This window comes from Mustela erminea, chromosome 8, assembly GCF_009829155.1.
Source record: "Mustela erminea isolate mMusErm1 chromosome 8, mMusErm1.Pri, whole genome shotgun sequence".
NCBI lineage: Eukaryota > Metazoa > Chordata > Mammalia > Carnivora > Mustelidae > Mustela > Mustela erminea.
Window position 1 is genome coordinate 40,319,420 of NC_045621.1, and position 24,553 is coordinate 40,343,972.

Sequence of the window (24,553 nt, forward strand, 5' to 3'; positions counted from 1 at the left end):
GTGCAGGAGGAAGGGTCAGGCCCCGCGAGGGGTTGATATCAGAACAAGGCAGGGACTAACAGAGAAAACCAGACAGAGGAGGAGAGAAGATCCAGGTCGGCTGTAGAGGAAGGAGACGGAGAGACCTCCAGGGCAAGACACCTGCTTGGGCGGCGTCCACAGGCTGCTGTATGGCTATGGTCCTCTGGCACCATCTGGGCAGGTCCATGGGAATATGTGGGGACACTGAGAGCATGTCCAGGTTGACTCGAGTATCAGGGGACATAGAGGCTGAGCTGAGGGGAGGGAGGCCTTAGATGCCAGGGTAAGGTTTTGACCTGTTGGCTGGAAAACAGGGAAGCCACTGAAAGTTCTACTGGGGCTGGCAGCACAGCAGTGATAGGCAGAGAAGGTGGGTCTGCGTCTGTGGAGAGGGTGAGGAGGGTGCCGGGGACCCCTGAGGAGACTGTGTGCTGGGTCCTGATGAGAAACTGGGGCCTGAGTCAGAACTGGGAACAAACAAAGCAGAAGCAAAGGAAAGCAGGATGCGTTGATAGATCTGATTGCTGTGGACAAAAGTGCCAATCAGAACATAGAGCTTGTCTTCAGACTTACTGTATAATATTGGTGGAATACCTCAGAGGAAACATCCAGAAGGCAATTGAAAATATGAGGTGATGCTAGAGAGAGACAACAGGGCTGGGTCATAGATTTGGGAGTCGTGTGCGCCCAGAACACGGACACCCCCGGCGTAGGTGACGTTGGCAGGAAGTGAGTGGAAGAGGCAAAGGAAAAGGCTGTGGGCAGATTTGGGGGCCGTCCCTGTTCAGAGGTGAGAGGAGGAGGCAGACATGACAAAGGAGGCAGGCCATGAGTGCTATCGTGGGTGGTGGGCAGAACAACGAACCACGCAGCTGGGCATCACAGAAGCAGGGGGTGAGACACCGTCAGGATTAGCGGTCGCCCGTGTGTAATGTGAGTCTAGGAGAACATGTTCCCTGTGCATGAGCCCTGCACAAGGAGCTGGATATGTGGTCCAGAAGGTTGGGTGGGCTTTAAAAGAGCAGTTTGCGTAGTCTTGGGTGAAATCCAGCCCCGGGGTGGATGAGAGTGGCTCTTTACCAAGTGTGTGCAAGTGAGCCAGGAGAAGCTTTCCAGAAATACGGATGCCCAGGTCTCATCCCCCAAGGCTCTGATGCAAGAGACCCAGGGTGGGCCATGGTTTCCATATCTGCAAAGCTCCGCCCGTAATTTCCTAGGGCAGCCAGTGCTGAGAACTGCAGTGTTAAGAGAAACAGGATGGCAACAGTGTGTGCTTACCCTGGGACCCAAAATTCCACTTTGGGGGAGCCCCAGAGGCATTAGTACTTGTGTTCACCAAAAGGGAGATATGAGTATGTTTATTGCTGCTTCGTGAACAACATCCAAAAACTGGGAAGAGCCCTACTAACATCCATAGTAGACTAGATAAATGCGGTGTGTACGTCCAGTGGAATACAACCACAGCTGGATGACGAGTGAACTTCAGGGAACAACATGGGTGAAAGAAGCCAGACCTCAAACAATATATACCAAGCGAGTCTATTTGTAAGTTCAAGGTTAGACAGAATGCGTCAGGAGAGGCATTAGGCATGATCATGTTCACCTCTGCAAGGTGGTAGTATGGACACAGGAACACAAGGGAACCTTTGAGGTGCGGGAGATTTTTCTCTTCCTCTGTTGGGGTTAAATGAGTATGTACGAATATCAAAACTCCTCGAGCTATATACTTAAGTATATACTTAAGTATCATTTTAAAATGAGTACTCTTTACTATATGTAAGTTGCACCTCAAGTTTAAAAAACAAAATGGGTGATCCCAAAGTAGAGGCAATGAAATTAGAAAGAAATTCTGGAAAGAAAATTGGGAAAAAGAGAAAAGTAACTGCAGGAGATGGGAGGGGTAGGCTCTGTTAGAATGAGTACCTTTATATTTATAGGCAGAAGAGAAAGAGCTAGAACTTAAAGGGATAAAGGATATTGTCAGTTTGCCTTGTCTGTCACGCCCAGTGAGCATCTTGCTCTCCATTGTATCCTGGAGAGGGCTTGTCATTTATTTTTTTTTAAGATTTTATTTATTTATTTGACAGAGATCACAAGTAGGCAGAGAAGGGGTGGGGAAGCAGGCTCCCTGCTGAGCAGAGAGCCCAATGCAAGGCTCGATCCCAGGACCCTGAGATCATGACCTGAGCTGAAGGCAAAGGCTTTAACTCACTGAGCCACCCAGGCTCCCCTGGAGAGGGCTTGTCTTAATACATATTGCTTGAGTGGTCGGATAGGTATAGGTGGATATGCAGATGGGTGGATGAATGGTGGTTGGATGGATGGATGGTGGATCGGCAGGTAGGTGGGTGGGTGGGCAGACTGACCCAGGTGAAGCCCACAACGTGCATTTTCAACCCAATCTCTCAGGACTGAGGACTTAAGGCAAATGAAACAGGTTGAAGGCCACCTATGGGGCAAATCTCTAATAACCCAACAGCACATGAATTCAAGGATTACAGGGTTTACAAGTCAATCTCTTCTTACACTGATTTCCAGATACAGAGAATTAACAGGCATTTACAAATCTCGTGACTTTGATTTACAGATGAAGTACAACCTGCCTTCCTGGTGTGACCGAGTCCTCTGGAAATCTTACCCACTGGTGCACGTGGTGTGTCAGTCCTATGGTGAGGAGCAGTTTGGGAGGTTTGGGTGCCCGGAACTAATGGGCTGCAGTCTGTCTGTCTGTAAAATGGGAGAAGTCCCAGTGACCCCAGACAGGTGACCTGGAGGTGACCATGGTCCCACCAAGTTGAATTGATATCCATTCCTTTTTTTGTGTGCATGCCTCCTGCTGCTCAGAAGTGACCAGCACAAGAACCCTGGGAATGCATGCACGTGTACTCTCCTAGCACCTGAGCTCTATCTCCCAGAAGTGACTTTCCAAGACAAATGTCACACCTTTAGATAGGTGGAAAGGTATCCCAAACCCCTAGCCACAGCCTTCAGGACCTACAAAGGCCCATATCCCTCCCACCATTAACCATCCCATTTCTCAGTGATGCTTTTCTTTCCCACATCCTGCAACTCCATGAGTCCTGCCAGTTCTCATCTCTGGAAGATTCCACCAGATGCTTTCTGCAGCAGGCGTTCTGCAGAGATTTAGGGGAAGGTGCTGGCTTGTACCATTACTGCCTTTTGAACCTAAACTTGGCATTCACAAAAGCTCCCCAGTGAAGGTTTTTAGGAAAACAGAGGGAGATTGCTCTGGAAGTGGCATTGAGGAGCAGGGAGGACACACCTTCCCACTCTGGACCCACCTAGGAGGGAGGGAGCAGAAAATCAGCCCTCCCTCAAGAGGCTGCAATGTCTTCCAGGAAGGACTGGGTATAGAACATGAAGGCAAAGCTGAAAATGTAGGGAATTTTGCCAGTGATATTTCCCTGAATGCTAGAGGATGCAGTGGAAGGGTTTAATAGGTTGGGGGTGAGCAAGAAATTTGGGAAAGACGGGGAATGAATGTCCAAAGCTCAGGAAGCGGGGTAAACTAGGAGCTTGGGTCTTAATGGTGATTGGCAGAAATAGGATGTATCAGTTACCTATGGCTGCATAACAAATAATCCTGAAACTTGACATCTTACAGTTCTCTGGGTCGAACTTGGGTCTGTTCATCTCCGTTCTGCTTGTTGTTAATTGGGGACACTCAGGCCAGGAGCCTCCACCCCTACCCCCAAGATGAGGGGCTGGCCGGCTGGTTGGTTGGCTGGCTGTCAGCAGGGGTGATGGTGGTAACTTGACGTGTTGTTCATCATCCGGCAAACTAGTCCAGGCTTCTTCTGGGTCCCAGGGATCCCACATCTGCAAGTCCCAGATGTGGAAGAGCTTCTTGAGTCTCTGCTTGCCTCACATTTGCTAATGTCCTGTTGGCCAAAGGAAGTCACATAGCTAGGCCCAGTCTCACTGTGGGAGGCGTCGTACAAGCTGTGGTTACAGAGGTTACATCAAGGTCCCTGTTGCCCTCCTAGTTTTTAAGGCACAGGCACCATAGTGCTAGTGCTTTATGTTTGACATAAAATGTGGTTAAGAACATTTTTAAAACCCTGCTTGTCCACCTGTTTACTTCTCCCTGGAACTCCCCCTCTTCCATCGCCACATCGCCCTCAGTGGACTCCCTCCACCCCAACCCTCTCCTGTTTCAGTCACCACTGGACCCTCCTGACTTCTTCCTGCCCACATCCAAACGTGACTTAGGTTGGTGCCTCTCCTACCTTTTGCCCTCCTGTCTCCAAGAAGGGATGTCCTCCCCCCTCCTCTCCCGGCTAACCTTGTTTTAACCTCTGGAGTGAGGGCCCTCTACTCCAGCCCCAGCTCCTCCCCCAGGACCCCCACTTTTCTCCTTCTTCTTGCTCTCTTTTATTCTGACTCGATGTTTCAGTTGTCTCTCTGATGGTCATGAGCCAGTGAGCATTTTTTCCCATGTTTCTTAGCCATCTGTATTCCTTTTAGAATTTTCTGCCTATCTCCTTTGGTTGGTTGAAGGCTAGGATGTTGTTTATCTTTTCCTTGCTGATCAATAGGAGGTTTATAGAAAATGATCTCAATTGTCTTACTGCCTTCTTGGTCTCCTCTGCTATTTCTCTTTGGCCCTTACTGGTCCGTGTGGCCTGGCCTTGCATCCCGTGTGCCTCCCTTGGGGAGCCTAGACATCCTTGTGGCAGACATCCTTTCTGCTTCCATCTAACATCGTGAAACACAGAGAAATCTCCAACCCTGAGTACCCAGCCAGATGTCTTCACATGGCTCGGTTATAAGCACATGGCTCTGTTATAAGCACATGGCTCCATCATAAGCTCGATTATGAGAACTCAGTATCTCTAGAACGTTCTTTCCCATACATCCTCCAAATATGCCCTGCTACCTTCTCTCCAAGCCCCATGGTCCTTAAAAGAGATGTCTACACTCCATGTCTACCCTTTCTCGCCTTCTACTCTCTCCCAGTCCTAGGAGGCATTGTGGTGACCTATATTTCCATCCTGCTTTGGGCCATGAGCTTATCAGTGCAACAAAGTGCCAAGACCAGAAAAGTGTCCACAGTTCACATCCCATGATCTATTTGAAAACCCGTGTGTCTCTAGGAAAAACTAGCTCAGGCACATTTTTGCTGTGGAGGAGAGAGTGCCACACACTTCCACTGAGACTTTTAAGCGGGGTTGTGGAAGGTCAGGGGAACGTGCAAAACCGTGAAACTTCTGGAAGCTTCCATCAACAGAGGTTGATTTCTGCCATGAGTTTGCCATCCATGGTTTGACCAGAAGGGTTTCTCCTTCCCTACTTAGAAATGCCTTCCCTCCCCTGCAGGTAGCACCAGTGACATCATGACCAGTGACCACAGCCCTGTTTTCGCCACTTTTGAGGCAGGAGTCACCTCCCAATTTGTCTCCAAGAATGGTAAGTGGCAGGCAGCATCCGTCCCTTGGTTCTCCATGAAGACAGGAGGCCTTGGGCTCCCGCCTTCTTGTTGCAGCAGGACATTGTCTCCGATAGACGGAGGCTCATCATTCCAGGCAAGTCCACACTCCATCCAGGGGCCCTCCTCGCCTCTGAGTCCTATCACGATTTCGGAGCAGAGCACGTTCTTGGGCTTTTTGGCAAATATGTCAGCCTTTAAGCCTCGGTTTTAATTCAGTCTTTATTTATTTTTTTAATTATTATTTTTTTTAATCTTTTTTTTTTTTTTAATTTATCTATTTGAGAGAGAGACAGTGAGAAAGAGCATGAGTGAGGAGAAAGTCAGAGGGAGAAGCAGACTCCCCATGGAGCTGGGCGCCTGATGCGGGACTCGATCCCGGGACTCCGGGATCATGACCTGAGCCGAAGGCAGTCGTCCAACCAACTGAGCCACCCAGGCGTCCCTTAATTCAGTCTTTAAAATGGAGTAAATGAGTGTTTGTCCAGGGTGTGGCGTGTCTGCCCCCAAAGGCAGTTCTGGGTGGGACATGGATGAACCTTTATCAGTAATGCATTTATTGGTAGTACATTTCACATTTGTCTCTTCTGTGTAAGGCAAGCAGGGCTGGTTTTCCACTTAGTCTTGTGATGTACTTTCTTATTTAAATATGTTTACTTAAGTTCAAAAAGTCTATTTAAAGAAAATATTAAGTCAGTATTAGTGTGGGTGTGTGGTAGGTGGAGATGGTAAACATTGTAAGGATGGGATGTGATGACTGAGTCTGGGAAATGCTGGAGTAAATAATACTGAGATTTGTAGGTATGTTTTCAAATAACTTAGCTCAGCCCTGCTCACCGGGCCCTGCTCGTCCCAGCATGGGCCTGGTGTTCTCTGTGGCATGCCCAGCCTCCATCTAGGTGACTGGGGAGCCATGTTGTCACCTCCTCTGATCATCCCCCATTTCTGTGCTCAGCAGATAGCCCAGGCTAATTGAGGAAGGTTGAGGGGCAGTTGGTGGGGGGGGGGGGGCAGTGGAGGCAGGAAAAGCCTGTATTGCTGTTTCTTTCATGCCCTGAGGGTTAGAGGGGAGGCTAGAATACTGTCTTCTAGCACACTCTTCCCCATGCTGTTGGGTCTAATGTCTGCTCTGGCAGTGTGACCTCTCCTTTCCACATAACCCCTAGTCCACCACCTGGTGCTAGCTCTGGGCACTGTCTTTCTAGAACCTTCCATCTCTCCCTGGGCTCCCACCCATCTCCCCTTTCTCTGAGCTCCTGCAGCATGAATGGGGTGGCTCATGTCATCACACCCTCAGTGAGGACCTTCAGCACATCAGGCTTGCCCACCCTCCACTGGGACTCAGCGCCAGACGGTGCTCACAAACACCCATTACCTGGATCAAGCGTTGGTTGAACATCGTCCTAAGCGGAACCCGGCCTAGGTGCTGTGGGATTTAAGGAAATGGAGGAAAGCTGAGTGAAATAAGCCAGACAGAAAACATACCATAGCTGTATGGTATATCACTTATATGGGGAATCTTGGAAAAAACTACCAATTTCATAGAAACAGAAGAGAATGGCGGTTGCCAAGGGCTGAGGGGGCTGGAAATGGGGAGATGTAGGTCAAAGGGTACAGACTTTCAGTTCTAAGATAAATCAGTTCTGGGGAGCTAATAGTCCACATGATGACCCTGGGTAATAATAATAGTAATACAATATCATACACTTGAGATTGCTAAAGGCAGATCTTAAGCATTCTCACCACACCAAAAAAAAAAAAAAAAGGCAAAAAAAACCCCAGTTAATTATGTGGGTGACGGATGTGTTAATTATCTTGATCTTGGTAAGCATTTCACAGTGTACATGTGTGTCAAATCATCACGTTGTACACTGTAAATATGTACAATTACATTTGCCAGCTCCTCCTCAATAAAGCTGGGAAAAAGGAGAAGAAAGGAAAGAAGGAAAGGCTGGGTGGGAGAGGGGACGGGAACGTCTGTCTTGGCGGTCGTGTGGCTCGAAGTTTACCTGGAAGGCCAGAACTTGCTCAAGGCCTCGCCAATGCATCCTGTCAGCGAATGCCACGACGGGCCAGACACAAGGGTGGGAAGGGGGGTAAGTGAGCAGTGGAGGGAAGTCGGCCTGAGGAAGGAAGAGCCGGTATCCCTTGCTACCTGAACTTAGAAACGAGACAGATTTAGGTATTAAGGCACTGAGCCTTTTTACAAGTTCTCTCAGGCAGAACAAATGGGGACACTGAGGCACAGAGGTTAAGGGCATTGCCAGGGCCCCTGCTGTTCAGCGGCAAAGCTGAGAGTCGGGCTCCTGGCTCCCTGAACACTCTCCCCACCCAGCTTTCCGCGGCCTGGACGTTCCCATCATCAGGGATGCTCAGGGTGGGTAGTGGGATTCAGGGAAAACCTCGCCTTCACCCAGACCTTGCCTTCCCCGGAGCCTGGTGTTGAGGGCTGATTGGAAATGCTCCATGTCTGGGCACATCGTGGAGCCAAATCTCTTTGTCACCCACTCCAGGCCCCGGCACTGTCGACAGCCAAGGGCAGATTGAGTTTCTCAGGTGCTTCGCCACGCTGAAGACCAAGTCCCAGACCAAATTCTACCTGGAGTTCCACTCGAGCTGCTTAGAGAGTAAGTGGGCCTTGAGCTGCCGTTGGCCGGGCAGACAGGACTCTTGTAAGTGCCTTTTCATCGACAGTGCATTGCACCACGTCTCTCTCTCTGGGAAGGATTTACAGATGGGCTTGTGGGGGGCCTGGGGGAGAGTGCTCAGGGGTTCAGTTACTAGGGGGCATCCCCCTTGGCCCGTGATGCTGCCCTTGCAGCCTCAGAGACAGGGACAGCCACTGTCGCGTGGACCTGTCTAGGTGACTGAGACACTGGATCCTCTCCTTGCCCCTCAGGACAGAGTGTAACCCATTTGGGGGTCCCCCCGCCACAACTGGGGCTCTGACCCAACCAGAGGATCCTGGGCGAAGGTCCAGAGCATGAGGAGGCCACTGGGGGGCCTGTTCTTGCCCTGGGGTCCTCTGCTCTTTCCTGCAGGACAGGGCAGCTTTCTCAGCTTGTCTGGGGTGTCCCCAAACGAGCTCGAGATGGACAGCCTCCTCCCAGCCAGCAGCAGTTAGCACAAACTGTGTTTAGCAAACACCCTTTCTGGGTGACATTTGTAGGCATATTGTCTAAAGCTGTTCCATGGCGAGATCTGTGTGGTTTCCAGCTCCCTTTGCTGAGATGGTCTGGAGGTGGGGGTGCAGGGCCAAATCAACGCCACCCAAGGAGGTATTTTGTGATGGGATAACGACTCCTTCCAGAAATCCAGATGGATTGCCCCCTCCCCTCCCCTGGCTCCTCCCACCCAGCCCGGGCTCAGTCTTGGCAACAGACCCACCTTTTCCGTGAAGTTTCTAGGGTCCCGGTCACCAAGCAGGGGCAAGGCACTTCCAAAAATGATGGATTTTCATGCGGGTGTTTTTAATAAACTATCAAGACATTTGCATACATTTCTATGGAAACAGCATATTAGGAAGCTCAAATTAGCATTTCAAAAGGCTGCTATCTTGAGTGGCGTGGGACGAGCTGTCATGTTTCCTAATCTCTGCCTGTGATGTGATGATTTCTTTGTTGCCTGGTTTGTTGCAAAAAAAAGAGCTGAAAAGGAGGGGAATCTCTTAGATTTTCCTAAAAATAATTCAACCATATTGGCAAATGACCATCCCCTGCACCAAAACAGAGTCCCCCGCAAGCCTGACTCCCAAACAGGAGTGGCCCCTATAGATAGAAGAGTGAGACTATCTCCCCTGGTCTGGGTGGGGCGACCCCAGGAGGCTTTTCTGTCTGGCTCTTGCTCTGTTCTCTGAAAACCAGCCCTCTTGTCCTCTGACAGGTTTCGTCAAGAGTCAGGAGGGAGAAAATGAAGAAGGAAGTGAAGGAGAGTTGGTGGTGAAGTTTGGCGAGACCCTTCCAAAGGTAAATCAACAACAGGATGTAGCCAGGCAGAGCTTGGCCCCATGGGCCCCAATATTCCTAAATGGATTTCGGTTCCCATAATGGATCACGGAAGAGATCTAGAGATGAGCTTGTCCGACCATGTGACTTTTCAAAGAAGGAAACTGAGGCAGATCCCAGCGAGGCGGTTCACCATCACACAGCTGCAGTGACAGACACAGGCCCTGGGCTCTGGGACCCTGACCCTTTTACCTGCTCAGCCCCAGCTTGGAGGATCAAGTGAAGGGGCAGAGGGGGAAGTCCACTGGCTCCTATCCAAACACTGGACTTAGAACTTGATGTGTCCATGACCCCATGAGGGTAGGGGGTGGAATCGAAAACGCAAAGACAGACCTTAGTGGGAACACATTCATCTTTCTTGCTGAAAAGAAAAAATGGTTTCCCCCCTGGGATCCCAAACAGCTTTTGTGATGTTGAATTGACGGTGGGCCTCCCTGAGTGTTCGTGCTAGGTGCACAGTGGAGTAGGACCTTGTTTCTCAGTCACACAGCGAGGAAAGGGTACAGAGATGAAAGGACACGGCCAGGCAGATCTGTCACGTATCCAGGGGTCCCAGGGGCTCTCCTGGAAGGTTCCCTTAGAGGGGACCTCCAAGGGAAGCTTTAAAAATGGCCGTAAACAGGTAGAAGGACCCATCCTCTCCTAAGTCTGGGGTGGGACATGGGCAGTTTTGGGGGCTGGCCTACCCACAGTAGCACTGTTGATTGGAACCCAGGCTTGGGCCACACATGAGAAGGCAGATACCCACATCGCAGAGTCTCCTAATGTGGTCTTCCACAAGGCCAGGGCCTAGGTCAGAAGTCCCCATCCTTGGGCTGTTTTTAGGTTACCTGCAACCTGGCGGCTTTGGGCTCTAAGGTGACATCCCGCCTCACCCACCCACTCAACCCTTCTATTCCTCCTCTCTTGGCAGCCCCAAATGGCTTGTTTGCTCCTTGGGTCAACTTGGGAAAGATGGCAGCCTCCCCGTCCACATTGCGCATGTATCCCGGTCTGGTTCAGGGGACTCTAAGGAACCTCTGACCCACAGCCTCACCGCTGCCTACACCTGCTACTCCTCTTGCCTCTGTCCCTCCTCTCCACCCCAGTGCTTTCTCTCAGGAGGTCTCCATCCCGCCTGCCTTCTTGCTGAGGCATCCCGAAGCCTGATGGATCTTTCTAGAATGCCCGTCTGATCCTGGCATCCCCCTCTTTATCTGGTAAACTCCCAGCTTTGTTAACATGAAACAAGCCCAGGCTCCTCAGCATCCAGGCCCCCTCCTCACTCCTGCTTCATGTGCTTCCAGGTCTTCACCTGCTCCCGCTCCCGCTCCCTAATCCTCCACAAGTCCGTCTCCTGATGGCATCCTCTCTGTGCCCTCTCTAGTCCCACCAGGGCTCCCTTCCCTCTACCCTCACTCCCACTATGGTAACCGCGTCCCTCACAGACCTTCTCTGGTCAGATATCCGCCAGCCTGCTCCTGCTGCTGCCTGAGAGGGCAGCCTTTCCTGCCTCTGCAGCGTCCAGCCCGGGGTCTAACTTGGAGCCAGCCATTACTACAAGTCAGTGAACTGAGCGTTTGCTGTGGCTCAGGAACCTGAGAGTGCCCACAAGCACCCACGGTGATTTCCAGTCATTTGTTCTAGAACTTTTGGAATGGAGATAGAGTCTGTCCCGTCTGGCAACAGGGCACCCAGAGGCTGGCACAAGGGATCTCTCAGCATCTGGATGGGAAGGAAGGGCCAGCCTGGGGCAGCGTATGGCCTCTTCATCAGGCTCCTCAGCATCCCTGTCAGTGAGAGGACCAGCCTTAGGGGATAGTGCACACATGAAGCTCCTCTCTGTGCTTGCACAGGTGTGGCCCTACGCTGCTGAGGTTCGGGTTCTCCCCTGTGCAAAACCTGACACAAACGTGCCCTGCCTGAGCCAGACCGGCAGGGCAACTGGGAGCTAGCCGTCCCTCGCTGCCACAGGAGGAGGGGGCAGGGTTGGAACCCAGGATCTGTGCCTGTCATTTGCTGAGCCACCCTCCAGCAGCCTGCAGGACACCCCAGGAGCTCCCCTGCAGTCCAGATGGAGGGCAGGCCTTGTGTACAGCCTACAGTGCCACCTAGGGTGGGGAGTGGGGTGCATTTGGACCCACTTCCTGGTCCCATTACCTCTTTCTTGTTAGCCTGGCCCCCGCCCCCATGATGCTGGGGTATGCAAGGGAGGGGAAAGGAGGAGAGGGAAGTAGTGGGGTGGGGTACACCTGGGGTCCAGTTCTCTCCTAGGGTGCAGTATGATTGGAGGGAGACAGGGAAGAAGTGAACCCTGCATCCTGGGGAGGGTGGATGTGGTTCCTTCCTACTATCTTGGACATGGAAAGCAGAAATTCAAATTTGATTACTAAGCACACCTGCAGTCCTGTTTGCTCAGGCGCGCCCCTCATCTGGGCTGGCAGCCTCTCCCTTCCCGTCCCCCAGCAGGCAGCTCTAACCCTGTGGCCTTCCCTGTGCAGCTGAAGCCCATCATCTCTGACCCCGAGTACCTGCTGGACCAGCATATCCTGATTAGCATTAAGTCTTCCGACAGCGACGAATCCTACGGTAAGGGTCCCCGGACAGGTGCTGTCAGCGCTGCACCTGCTCTCAGCTGGTGGCCTGTGATGTAGGGGGACGGTGGCCTCTCCATCACGGAAATCCCACCATCCTGCTCTCGTGCCTTTCCTCTCCCACTGCCAGAGGGACAGGTACTAGTCAGTCACCCTTCCTGCCCCGCAGGCTTCTGGGAGGAAGAGCCAGCAGCCACGACACCTCTTGTTTATTGGGTCTTTCCTGTGTCAGATTTGTGGCCAGGTGCGGATTATTTGAGGATTATTTGATCCTGACAAGGTCTTGTAAAGCAGATACTAGTCTCCCAATCAGTAGGGTAAAATGAGGCTCGTAGAGGTTAAGGGACTTGCTCAAGGCCACAGGAGTAGAAGTAATTGCCTGAGCCCTAGTTTGAACCCAGGTCTGCCTGGCATTGCTCAGGGCCCCTCCTGGGCAGACACCAATCATCCTACTAAAGAGACATCATCTTCTGTGACATTGTCTTCAGCCGGTCCCTGGCTCCAGCCCAGTGTCAGGTTTACCCTGGAACGTAATACATTCATTGTGACTAGAACACAAGGGTGAGAGGAGCAGGTGGCCAGAGAGTGGCTGGAGGCAGGTGCCAGGTGGAGCAGCTCCTTGCATAAGACAGGCAAGAATGTGAATCTGGGTCTGGGGAGGGTGGAAGAATTTGAAGGTGCTTAATGCTGATTCAGGGAAGCCAGGACATGGGAGAAGGCTGTAGACACAAAAGGTGCCGTGTGTGTTGGCTACCCACTGTTCAGGCTCTGCCAAAAGCCATACAGGGATAAAAGGGATACAAGTACAGTTGCTACACTCATTGCACAGGTGAGGAAATGAAGTGACTTGGCCAAGGTCATATGGCCACTGAGGTGGCCTTGGACTGGAACCCAGGCAGCCCAGCTCCAGAATCCTGCCCTTCACCCTCTCCTGGTCAGCACCGGGAACAGGGTCTCTGAGCCTGGGAATTGCACTGGCCTTGGCTGGGGAGAGTCTGTCTGTTGTGCCCAGGCAGAAGGGATCTGTGTAGAGTCAAGGTGTTTAAAGCTTTGGTGGCAGGCCACAGGCACACAGGAAGGATGGTTCCGTTTTCTTGTTTAAAAACTCTCTTCTCCCTGTTTTTTTACCCTGGTGTTCATATAAACAGCATATCCTAATAATAACAGTAAAAAGGTCAACCCACGGTCTCATCCCCTACTTACAGCCACCATTTTTATTTTGGTCTAATACTTCCTCATACAGAGGCATACATAGATTTCTATATTTATAACCATCTTAGGGATTCCGTTTTCTATTCTGCTTCCCTCACCCAATGAGAGACAGGTTGGGTGAGACACATTTTCCAGGATCTTCCTCCCACACAGCCTCCATGATGGCGGCATTTAATGGCTTCCTAATATTCCATGGGCTTTCTTCTGGCTGTTTCTGTTTGTGTTATCACTAAAGCTGAGATGGATCTTTGTGAGCATTTGTGATCCCCCTTCAGCTACAGCTTTAGTTCTTTTGGAGCGTTTTTTGAGGATAAGTTCCCATGTGTGCTGGGTCAAAGGGTATAGAGAGACTGGTGATTCTTGACACTCGGTATCCAACCTATTGCCGTAAAGGCTGTGTCCTGCCATGGTGACCTTGCCATGTCCAAGTGGTTAGGGGTCCCCAGATCCTTGCTGGCACTGGGTATCTTCTTTCCTTCCACTTTTTGCTTATTTCCTATCCGTGAGAGAGTCCCTGAGTGCTGCCTTCATTTGCATTTTGGATGGCTGGGAAGACTGAATTCATTTCCATGTATTGAAATCAACCTAGAATTGTTTTTGTGTGAAATGCCTACTTGGGATACGTGCCCAGTTATCTGCTGGGATTTGATTTTGAGACGTTCCTTGTGGGCTTCAGGTAAAACACCCTCTTTGTGAAGCCGTCAGTCTCTCCCATTTTCCTTTTTTCCTCTGTGCAGAAGTTTTAAGCTTTTGTATCTTCTTATCTGTCGGTCTGTTTTGCCATTTCTTACATTGCTTCAAACCCTGGGAAGTTATCATTCCCTTCCCGCAATCAGATTAGTAGTTAAGTCTGCTTTTCTGCTGGATTTTCTATGATTAATTTTTTTTTTTTTTTTTTTTTACATCAACTAATCCACATGTAGTTCATTTCACTGTAAGGTTTGAAATGTTTTCCCAAGTTGTTCCAAGAGGTTAATTCGATAATCCCTGCCTTGGACATTGTTTCAAAGGATCATCTTGGGGTGAGGGAGTTAAATTTATAGGCAGAATGCAGGTTCTCTTGTGAAAAGGCAGGCTCTTGATGTGACCCTTGTGCCCACCTCCCCAGGAGAGGGCTGCATCGCTCTACGGTTAGAGGCCACGGAAACTCAGCTCCCCATCTACACACCCCTCACCCACCATGGAGAGATGACGGGCCACTTCCGGGGGGAGATTAAGCTGCAGACCTCCCAAGGCAAGATGAGGGAGAAGCTGTATGGTAAGTAGGCACGACCACCCCCCAGCTCCCTCTTCAGTGCTGCTGGGGTGAAATGAATTGTCTCTCAGCCCAGCCATTGACTGTTCTCTCTGCTGTGGCCTCAGAGCAGAAATCTACCATCGGAAGGGCTATGAGAGGCGATCTGGCCCAATTCTGGGTTGATTCCAGAATTTCCCTGTAGAACCACACCGCCCCACCATCTGCACATCATCCTTCCCGGACCCCAGTCACCTTCCATCTGATAGGATGTGAAGTTTGTGAATGTTCCAGGCTCTCTCTCGTCTTTGATTAAGCTCTTAGGCCTTGTCGTTCCCTGTTAGCGCCTCCACCGGAGGACTAAGATGACACAGGAAACCTGCCCGATCCCAAATAGCTTTTTCTAGGCTATAGGCGAAGGCGCTGGCTACAGCTGAGATTGAGAATTTCCAGAATATCCTGTGTGGCCCCTGTTCTTCTTCATGCCCATGTGCTGTGCAGCTCACACACATGTACATACTTGTACACACCCTGCCCTCATGGTGTTTCCCAGGGCTTCTGGGCCTTCTAGGCTGTTTCACACATCAAACACACCAACCAGCCCCCCAGCACCTCTTCTGACTTGACCTCAAATCTGTGTGTCCCGCAAAACGACACCTGCTTCCTTCTGCTAGCCATTGGGAGGAGGTGTCCGTCGTGGCTCTCAGAAATGACACCGGTGCAGCCACACTCGGGAATAAATACTCATTGGAGATGTTTCCTTACCCCCCGTGAAATCCCAGCCTTGGGGAAGTCAGCTCCTGTCTGTCCCCAGGGGAGACCCTGCTGATTCCCAGTAGGCAGGTGTAGATGCCTCATCTCTTAGATAAGAACCATTGCGGATCCTCTGGGGAATCTTAAAGCGGAGACCCTACTAATAGGGAACATGAGGAAGTGTTTAGACTCAAATTTAATTTTCTGAGGATCCTGCCTAAAATTTTAAGACTCAGAAATGAACATGCTGTCTGCAGTTGTATCTGTGAATTAAAACCTCTCTGCTTGAGGGGCGCCTGGTGGGGCACAGTTGGTTAAGCATCTGACCCTTGGTTGCAGCTTAGGTCACGAACTCAGGGTTGTCATTAGATCAAGCCTCGCATCAGCCTTCATGCTCTGTGAGGAGTCTGCTCCAGATTCCTTGCCCTCCCTTCAAACTGGATGGGCTTTGGTATCAAATGCTCTGCCAGAGCCCCTGCTTCTCTTGGTTTTATTCGGATCCACCAAGAAATATTCGCCTATCCCTTGTGACACCAACAAGCTGAAAATGTCCCATTAAATGATAACTCTGGGTCACATGCCAGCTCTCCTCCCTCTGCAACCATGGCAGGCATAACAAGCCAATCACCGAATGAGTGTGAGGCCTCAGGATCTTGCTTAGCCCACCCCCCTGCCAGCCGTTAGTCACTGTCCAGCTTCGGCTGCCATCCTGCCCAAACTAGGAACAAGGCCTCAGGGGCTCTTTCCTGGCTCTTTCTTTGCAGACTTTGTGAAGACTGAGCGAGATGAATCCAGTGGGCCAAAGTCCCTGAAGAGCCTCACCAGCCACGACCCCATGAAGCAGTGGGAACCAGCCAACAGGTAATACAGGGGGATCGGCCAGGGTTTCGCTGCAAACTAGCATGGTTTTGTGGGCCCAGGACCCAGGAGAGGGTGAATGGAGTGCAGAGAAACCAAGGACGAAGAGGGAACGGAAGCTCGGGCCCCGGACGCCCAGCTCCAGGGATGCAGGTGTGCCTGTACGAGACCTGGGAGATGCTTCCATATCAGAAAGGAGTTCAGGAGGCGCCCACGTGGTGTGGCTCAGTCAGTTGAGCGTCTGACTCTTGATTGCAGCTCAGGTCATGATCCTGAGGACAGATGGAGCCCCACGTTGGGCTCTGCGCTGGGCGTGGCATCTGCTTAAGATCCTCTCTCCCTCTGCCCCTCCCCTGCTCTCACTGTCTCTTTTAAAAAAAAAAAAAAGAACAGTTCATTGACATTGGCTGAGCCTTTGGTGTGTGTCAGATTCTGGAGAAACCGAGGCAAAGTTGGTGCAGCCCTAACTTAGGCACCCTCAGCCTAGCAGGAAGACACTGAAGGAGGGAATGGCTGAAGGGAGGGAATGGCTCCTGTGTCTTCTGGGGACCAGAGACCGCAGCAGGCATGACTCTGTGGTCAAGGAACCCCATCCTGTTACAATGAAAAAAATCATTGAGGAAAATGCACCCAGGTTGCTCTTGACAGAGCCTCACTGGAAATAATGCAGACATTAAAGTCTCTATGCCTAGGGGACAGCAGTCCCCAACAGCAGGGTCACCTCGGCTCACCGATGTGGTCCCAAGCCCTAGAATCAAGCCAGATGGCGGGGTCACAGACTCCATGGCAATTTGCCTACTGAGGGGGAACTAGGGGCAACTGGTGCCAGTTGGCCGAAGCAAAATCCCTAACACTAGTGTAGAGCCCAACTTCATCCCCTCCTTTGGGTCCCCAGACCACCTGTCCCGCCAGCCCTCTCCCTCATGCCTGCCCTACCCCTTGCACCCGAACTCCTGTCACCTCCGCCGTGGTCAGGCCATCCCCTCCACGGTGTTAGGCTGAATCACCCCCTCCCACATTTGAGGTTCAAGCCTTGACTTCTGTGACCTCCCACTCACCTCTCCAAATACCTGCATGGCCATCTCCATTCTGATGCTCACACAGATGTGCAAGCTGACATATCCCAGATGGAGCCCTTCATTTACCCGCCAGCCCTGCCCTGCCCTCTCCACTTCCACTCAGCCTGGCCTCGCCAACCTCTATCCATCAAGCATCCCATGAGAACAGAGACCAGGCCTGCCTTGGTAACGCCCATATTCCCTTCCAGCCTGAGGCCTGCTGCTTACTAGACACTCAGTAACTATTCTGTTGTATGAATCAATCAGTCCATTGTCCAAAAAGTGAAGGAGTAGCAGAGGGCCTGGGGTGCCCCAAGGGACCGCAGAGGACACTGTCCTCATGGTGCTGACCTAGAGGAGGGAAGGAATCTTCGGGGTGTGACTTCGGGTGTCTCTCCCCACCAGGGTCCCTTCAAGCGGTAGCTCCAGCATCACTGAAATCATCAACCCCAACTACATTGGGGTGGTACCCTTTGGGCACATGAAGCAGTCCCTGTCCCCTGACCAGCAACCCACAGCCTGGAGCTATGACCAGCCACTCAAGGACTCTTCCCTGGGGCCCGGGAGGGGAGACAGCCCCCCAACGCCACCCTCCCAGCCACCCGTATCCCCAAAGAAGTTTTCGTCCTCGACAGCAACGCGGGTCCCTTGCCCCAGGACACAGGAGTCAAGGTAAGTGTCCTCTTCATCAAGCCTTCTCCCTTCTCTGGGTTTTCACCACCGGGGAACCGGACTCTAGACTAGAAGCTGCATGAGGGTAGTAGGATTGTGTGTTCACTGTGACCATCGACTCCTCTTCAGGGCCTGGAACACAGCAGGCACTCGAGAAATGCCTAGGGAATCTCCATGTCCTACCCTATTGGTATAAGTTTGAAAGACTTTTTTAAAAATATGAAATTTTAAAGATATTGTCCACCGCCCCCTGCCACAAAACAGCTTCCCATAAAAACTATATTTATTGGAAAATACATTTCTGTAACTAGTGAAACTTCATGCAGTCTCTCAAGGAACAGGTGGGGATTTCCTCCTTTCTTTGCCTTTTCAGCTGCAAGGCTCCTGTTCCCATCTACAACCTTTCTGTCCCTCCTTGTGGGGCCAATCAGAAAACACAGCCACCATGGGGGAGTGCGAAGGGCAGGAGAGCAGCTGGCCTGCAGGAGAAGGGGTTTGGCTGAGAAACTTGGGGAAAGGCCAGGAACCCAGAGAAAGTCATCCTGTACCTAGAACCAGTCAGGGCAGCATGGGCTAGGACAGAGCCTGGGGGGTAGGGGGGTGGGCCGGGCAGCCAAAGCCACAGCCCCTTCTCACAGGGGCCACGTCCCAAGTGAACCCATCTGTGAGCACCTCATGGAAATGCCAGATAGGGAGTCCTGTGAGTTTTCCAGTAAGCACAGCATAACTGGAAAATTAAAAGTGCAGATCCCAATGAACAGTGATAGGAGATGGACCAGATATCACTAGCTTTGTCATTCCTTGGTCTCTGTCTTTGGAATGACTGAAGGGGGACTGCTCCAGCCCTTGCTTCCTGTGAGGTAACTGTGTTCCTCAGTGCTGGTGTCTGTCTTGTCTGAGGAGCCAGGGAAGGAAGCATTGTCAAACATCTATCTATCATTCTTTCTTTCTTTCTTTCTTTAAGATTTTTTAATTTATTCATTTGAGAGAGAGTATATACAAGAGCACCTTTTTTTTCTTTTCTTTTTTTTAAGATTTTATTTGTTTATTTGAGAGAGAGACAGAGCACAAGCAGAGGGAACGGCAGGCAGAGGGAGAAGCAGGCTTCTCGCTGAGCAAGGAGCCCGATATGGGACTCGATCCCAGGACCCTGGGATCATGATCTGAGCTGAAGGCAGACGCTTAACCCACTGAGCCACCCAGGCATCCCAGAACAAGGAGATTCTTGAAGTGAAATGTTTGTAACTTCCCAAAGTCAGTGTATCTTTGTGCTGAATGACTTGCACACGACAAGCACATGGCGTGGAACTGGGTGGAAATGTGTCCCCTCTGGTTCCACAGGTGACAGCTTCAGAACAGGGAAATTCTTAGGCAAGAGGCCCCAGAGTGGGGTTCGAAACCTTAGAAAGGAAGACCCTGGAATCTGAGAAGTGGGGCTATTTTACCAGAAAAATTAACTCTGTCCTGGATATTGGTACACTCATTCCCCAGCCATGGCCTCCTATGGGACTTGGTTTCTTGTTACCTGTGGTCAGGGACTTTTTAAATTCTGTGTGGTTTCCCCACCCCAGTCTCCCCCACCCCCACCAAGACGTCCCCTCTCTAGGAGCAACAGAAGTTCCCCTCTCAGACAGAAGAGACAACCTGCTTCCATCTCCCTGCTCTTTTCCCAGAGAAGGAGCTTGGGAATCACCAAAATGCTTGTACCTCGGGGTCTCTTCCTGGCGCTGCCCCTAATCCTCTGGTTTCATTCACTGGGCTGCCAGGAATCAAGCCATGCATTTTCCTTTCCTACTTCTTTCCTTTCATCAGAAACTTCTAATCAGTGCTACTTGGACTTTCTTGCACTTTCCTCCCTACACTAATTCATAACAAAGGTCTCTGAGGATCCAGACAGGGACGCAGAGGGTGGCCTAAGGTGGAGGGACAGCTTTCCAAAGTCTTCGTTCAAAGGCCCCAACATTTCTGGTTATATAGCTGCTTCTAGGTCTTTCCAAAGAGTAATGAGCAAAAACACCAAATCAACAGTCAAGCTCCCTTTGCATGTCCCTGAGGCTCCCCTCCCCCACACCCACGTCCTCTCTTCTCAGTGGCACCTGGGTGAGGATGACATCACGCCTCTGTCCCCTGAGCCCACGCCTAGTCCCTGAAGAGTCTATTAGCCTTGGCTGGTCAGCAACTTGCAACAGTGTTTCAGCGCACATTGCATCCATAAGAGGCGTCACTGTCCGAACACTGCGGTGGGTCCCCAGGGACCTGCTTCCCTTTTTTCTGCAGAAAGCAGAACCCAGAACACTCCCCCAGAAGACTGTGCTGTTGGCCAGAAAGTTAAACGTCTTCCCATTCCTGGTTATAATCCGCTCAGCAGGAAATCGCCTTGCATCAGAGCAGCAGTAATTCCGGAACCACAGAAACAAAGCAGCTCTTACCTCCTCTGAGCTGCAGCCTGGAAATCCTGCACCACCAGTGTCAGGCAGGCCTGTTGGCTCGCCGCGGGCTTCTCTTCCTGGTGCTGGCTCATTTCTCTCCAGGCTCCCTCGGATCCTCAGCATGACAACCATTCTTTCTTTCCCAGTCTGTGTGAGGACAGGAAGGAAAGCACAGTCCCCAGGAGCTCTCCAGGGAGGGGACTGTGTGAGGAACACCGTGTGAATTGAGAGCGCGGGGCCCCTGAGCACAGATATTGTCTGCTTCGTGACCCCCTCCTGTGCCTGGGGCAGCAGCTCACACATAGGGGTCTCTGACGTGTCTGTTAAGTGGGGGTCCTTGAGCTGGGGCCCTCACAGAGCACAGATGGTCACTGAGGGGGTCTGGTCCCCTGCAGGCTTCTGTTCTCCTGGGAGTCAGGATGGAATTTGCTAGAGACAACATAGAGGCTGCAGATTCCTTCCGCAGGGAGAGGGGAGTACAGGAGAGGAGGTCTTTTAGCAGCCTTGAGGAGCAGGGGCTGTGGAGGGCAGGCTTCTCCTACAAGGACAGAAGAGGTGGTTTTGGTATTGGGCACGTTAGTGAGCTCCTTTGCCCCTTTCTCCTGTGAAATCTTCAGTGACGTCCCCCTTGCTTACCAGTGCTCTGGTGTCAGCAGTTTTTACGGTGGAGACGGTCAAGGCAAGAAGTGGGCTTACCTGTGAGATCATCAACATTTCAGCCACACAGTACCTGCTCCTCTCATTTTTTATTTTTGTTTAGTTGAAGTGAAATTCCTGTAACAAAATTGAAAGAAGTCTCTTAAATGAAACTCTAAGAAAATCACTGTTAGATGCTTTTTTTTTCCTTCAAAATTTTATTTAAATTCTAGTTAGTTGATAGTGTAATTGGTTTCAGGCAGTCGCATTTAGTGATTCATCCCTTACCTGTAACACGCAGTGCTCAATACAAGTGCCTTCCTTAATACCCGTCACCCATCTGGCCCATCCCCCGCCCCAAGAGTGAACAGTTCGGTGGCACTCAGTCCAATCACAAAGTTGGGCAACCCCAACCTCCCTCTGACTCCACACGTTCTGATCGCCCCAAAAGAAAACCCCCTCTGGATAAAGCAGCCGTTCGTCAAATGTGCTGCTTCTCCGTGTCTCCCCTCTGCCACCCTCAGGTCCTGCGACGTGGGCAAAAACTCCGCGGAACCTTCCCCTCCAGAGGACGCGCAGCTGACCAAGCCGGAGATGTTTGAGAACCCGCTGTATGGGTCCGTGAGTTCTTTCCCTAAGCCGCTTCCCAGAAAAGAGCAGGAATCGCCCAAAATGCTGAGGAAGGAGGCCCTGCCCTGCCCGGACCCAGGAATCGTGTCGCCCAGCATCCTGCTCCCCAAAGCCCAGGAGGCCGAGGGCAACAAGGGGACAGGCAAACCGACGCCCACGCCCTTCCTCAGCCCAACGCCCCGGCTCCGCTCCTTCACCTGCTCGTCCTCTGCCGAGGGCCGGCCAGCAGGCGGGGACAAGAGCCAGGGGAAAGCCAAGGCCCCCGCCAGCCTCCACGCCCAGGTGCCCGCCAAGAGGCCCATCAAGCCCTCCAGGTCGGAACTGAGCTCACAGGCCCCGCCCCCGCCTCCGTTGGCGCAGCGGCCGCCCCTCCCGGTCAAGAGCCCTGCGGTCCTGCACCTGCAGCACTCCAAGGGCCGGGACTACCGCGAGAACGCCGAACTGCCCCACCACGGCAAGCACCGGCCAGAGGACGCCCCGCTCGGCCGGGCGGCCATGCAGGTGCGCTGGGGGCCATGTGCGTGTGAGCGCGTGCGCGGGACACCCCCGTGGGCCCGTGGGCTTGCACTGGGCGCATGCATGCGTGTGATACGAGAGCCACGTCCCTGTTCAGATCCCAGGATTTGAACCTACACCTGTCTGCCCCCAAAGGCCCTACTCTTACACTGAAAGACTTAAATGAGGCACTGGGGTAAACCCTCTGAGCCCTCTGGTGTCCGCCCTATAGGAACTTGGGGAACTTAGGAACCCTAAGTAAACAGCCCAGATCATATACCTTGCATTATCATCATTACCATTAATACTTAAAATTTTCCCAACATTTTAGAGACTTCAGATGCACCGTCCCCTTCCTTCCTATAAAATAGATTTCTTTTTGAGCAAAACTAAGAGTGCTTACAAACTCCCCCTTGGAGCCAGACTGTCTTGGGTTTGAAACCCAGCTCTCCCACCTCCTGGCTCTGTGCCTTGAGCCTCGGTTTACTCATCTGTAAAAGGGTTATTCACGGAATCTGCCTCATAGGTCTATAGGAAGGATGAAATTTCATTATATATTATTACTATGTTATAACCTACATATAAACTATTATGTTTTACATTGCATATTTTATTTCTCCTATGTACTTTAATTACCACATATGCATATGATGTATGTGCGTATGTACTGAAATATATGGAAAGCACTTAGAACAGTGTGTTGGCTCTTCTCGCCACCATGTGGAAGGAAGCCTGATCTAGCCCACGACGTGTAGGAACGCAGGCACCTTTAGTTCAGTCTGGCCTGCTGGAGAATTTGGCACTGACCGTCTTCTGTTCTTGTCCCACAGTAAAGACCCTGGTGAGCTGCCACTAAGACCGGAACCCAGAGGAACAGCGTGAAGCCACTCAGACCTTCTCCTAGGACCCCCTGTTGGCTCCTCCTACCTAGCTTCCGGTGCAGGGCTTCCTAATTTTCAGGAGAGGGCCTAGCTTCTGTGTAGCCAACAGAATGCCCTGACTGCAAAACTTGGCACCAAGTGCTAAGGGTGGAAGGGAAAGTGGACCTGGGCCCCTAGCTTGATCTTGGTACTTGGGACCCATGAGCCTTGTTCCGGTCATCATTTTGAAGAACGGAACTAAAGCGCTGATTCGCAGGTGGAGATATAAAACAATAATAATAATATTAATAATAATAACTGCTATGTGTCTGGAACGCTCACCACGTGCCAGGTACTGTGTTAAGTGCTTTACAAACACGAGCTGATCTTCTTCAGCCAACCAAAACCACTTTCCGGACGCCCAGTTCAGAACGTGTGTGTCCTGAGCGGTTTGGACAAAGCATTAAAAATGAAGGCCAGTGCCTTCCTGGAGTGAAACAGGGCTCGGGCTCTAGGGAGCTGAGTGAGTGGTTAACTTAGGGTACAACAAACCTGGCCTTGTCTAGCTTCAGTGATGCCAGCTGCTTTAGCTAAAGCCCCAGGGCTGTAGCAGAGCTGGTGCAGAGAGAAGGGCTCTCTCCCTGTCTTCTCAGTTCTTTAGCTGGAAGAAGGAAAATCAGCTCCTGCTCCAGGGGAGAGATCCGGCTTTGACTCATGCTAGAGGCTCCCAGGCCCTCCTCGAGGGGGGCAGCCATCACCAGGCCACGGTTGGAGCCAAACACCCCAACACTTAATGTGCTCATAGAAAAGTCTCTGCTGTCGCTCCTGAAAGCGAGGCTTTCGGGGAGATAGGCCTCTCGGTTCCAGCTCTCAGAACAGTGCAGGCATTTCTTTCTAAACTCCGTGGCTTTTGGCCCCACTTCCTTGGTTACTAGGAGAGTAGATTGGCAATGTCTTTTCTCGTGTTGCTTTTTGACATACAGAATTAGCATAGGAAACCAAATCCAGAAGTGTGAGTGCAGGAAAATGGGTACGCACCCCACATCCCCATGTGTGTCTGTCTGCGTGACCAATAAATGTGCCTTTCTCAACCAGCTCCCAGGTATGTGGCATTTTTTTCCTGACATTCAGCCACAGACACTTAGGCTGTTGGGCCTGCAGAGGCAGGCAGGGGAGGAAAAGGTTGGGGTTTGTGGTGGTGATGGGCTGATTGGTCCTCTGACTAGAGGGGACTCTGTAGGGCCAGTTAGAAGTTGGCATTGGTGGTGCCTGGGTAGCTCAGTCGTTAAGAGTTTGCCCTTGGCTTGGGTCATGATCCCAGGGTCCGGGGACCAAGTCCCAAGTCCAGCTCCCTGTTCAGTGGGAAGCCTGCTTCTCCCTCTCCCACTCCCCCTGCTATGTTCCCTCTCTTGCTTTCTCTGTCAAATAAATAAAATCTTTTTTTTTTTTTTAAAGATTCCACTCATTTATTTGACAGAGAGAGATCACAAGCAGGCAGGCAGGCTCCCTGCTGAGCAGAGAGCCTGATGCGGGGCTCGATCCCAGGACCCCGAGATCATGACCTGAGCCAAAGGCAGAGGCTTAACTCACTGAGCCACCCAGGTGCCCCAAATAAATAAAATCTTTTAAAAAAAAAAAGGAGTTGGCATAGACCCGGAACAGCAGTAAA

General features: G+C 51.4%; 1 protein-coding gene across 2 annotated transcripts in view; it reads left to right on the forward strand.

Moving 5' to 3' along the window:
- The window catches only part of INPP5D (inositol polyphosphate-5-phosphatase D), a 111,165-nt gene extending 87,187 nt beyond the window's left edge, over positions 1 to 23,978 (forward strand). The window contains exons 18-27 of one of the 2 annotated variants that reach the window (XM_032355203.1): positions 2,609 to 2,690; positions 5,362 to 5,451; positions 7,984 to 8,097; positions 9,353 to 9,435; positions 11,955 to 12,042; positions 14,368 to 14,517; positions 16,011 to 16,107; positions 17,568 to 17,834; positions 21,424 to 22,030; positions 22,855 to 23,978. In XM_032355203.1, coding sequence (XP_032211094.1) covers positions 2,609 to 2,690; positions 5,362 to 5,451; positions 7,984 to 8,097; positions 9,353 to 9,435; positions 11,955 to 12,042; positions 14,368 to 14,517; positions 16,011 to 16,107; positions 17,568 to 17,834; positions 21,424 to 22,030; positions 22,855 to 22,857 — 1,581 coding nt within the window. In that variant the 3' untranslated portion in view covers positions 22,858 to 23,978. The remainder of the gene's footprint in view (positions 1 to 2,608; positions 2,691 to 5,361; positions 5,452 to 7,983; positions 8,098 to 9,352; positions 9,436 to 11,954; positions 12,043 to 14,367; positions 14,518 to 16,010; positions 16,108 to 17,567; positions 17,835 to 21,423; positions 22,031 to 22,854) is intronic. The other variant, XM_032355204.1, reaches the window with a different exon arrangement.
- The last annotated feature ends 575 nt before the right edge of the window (positions 23,979 to 24,553 follow it).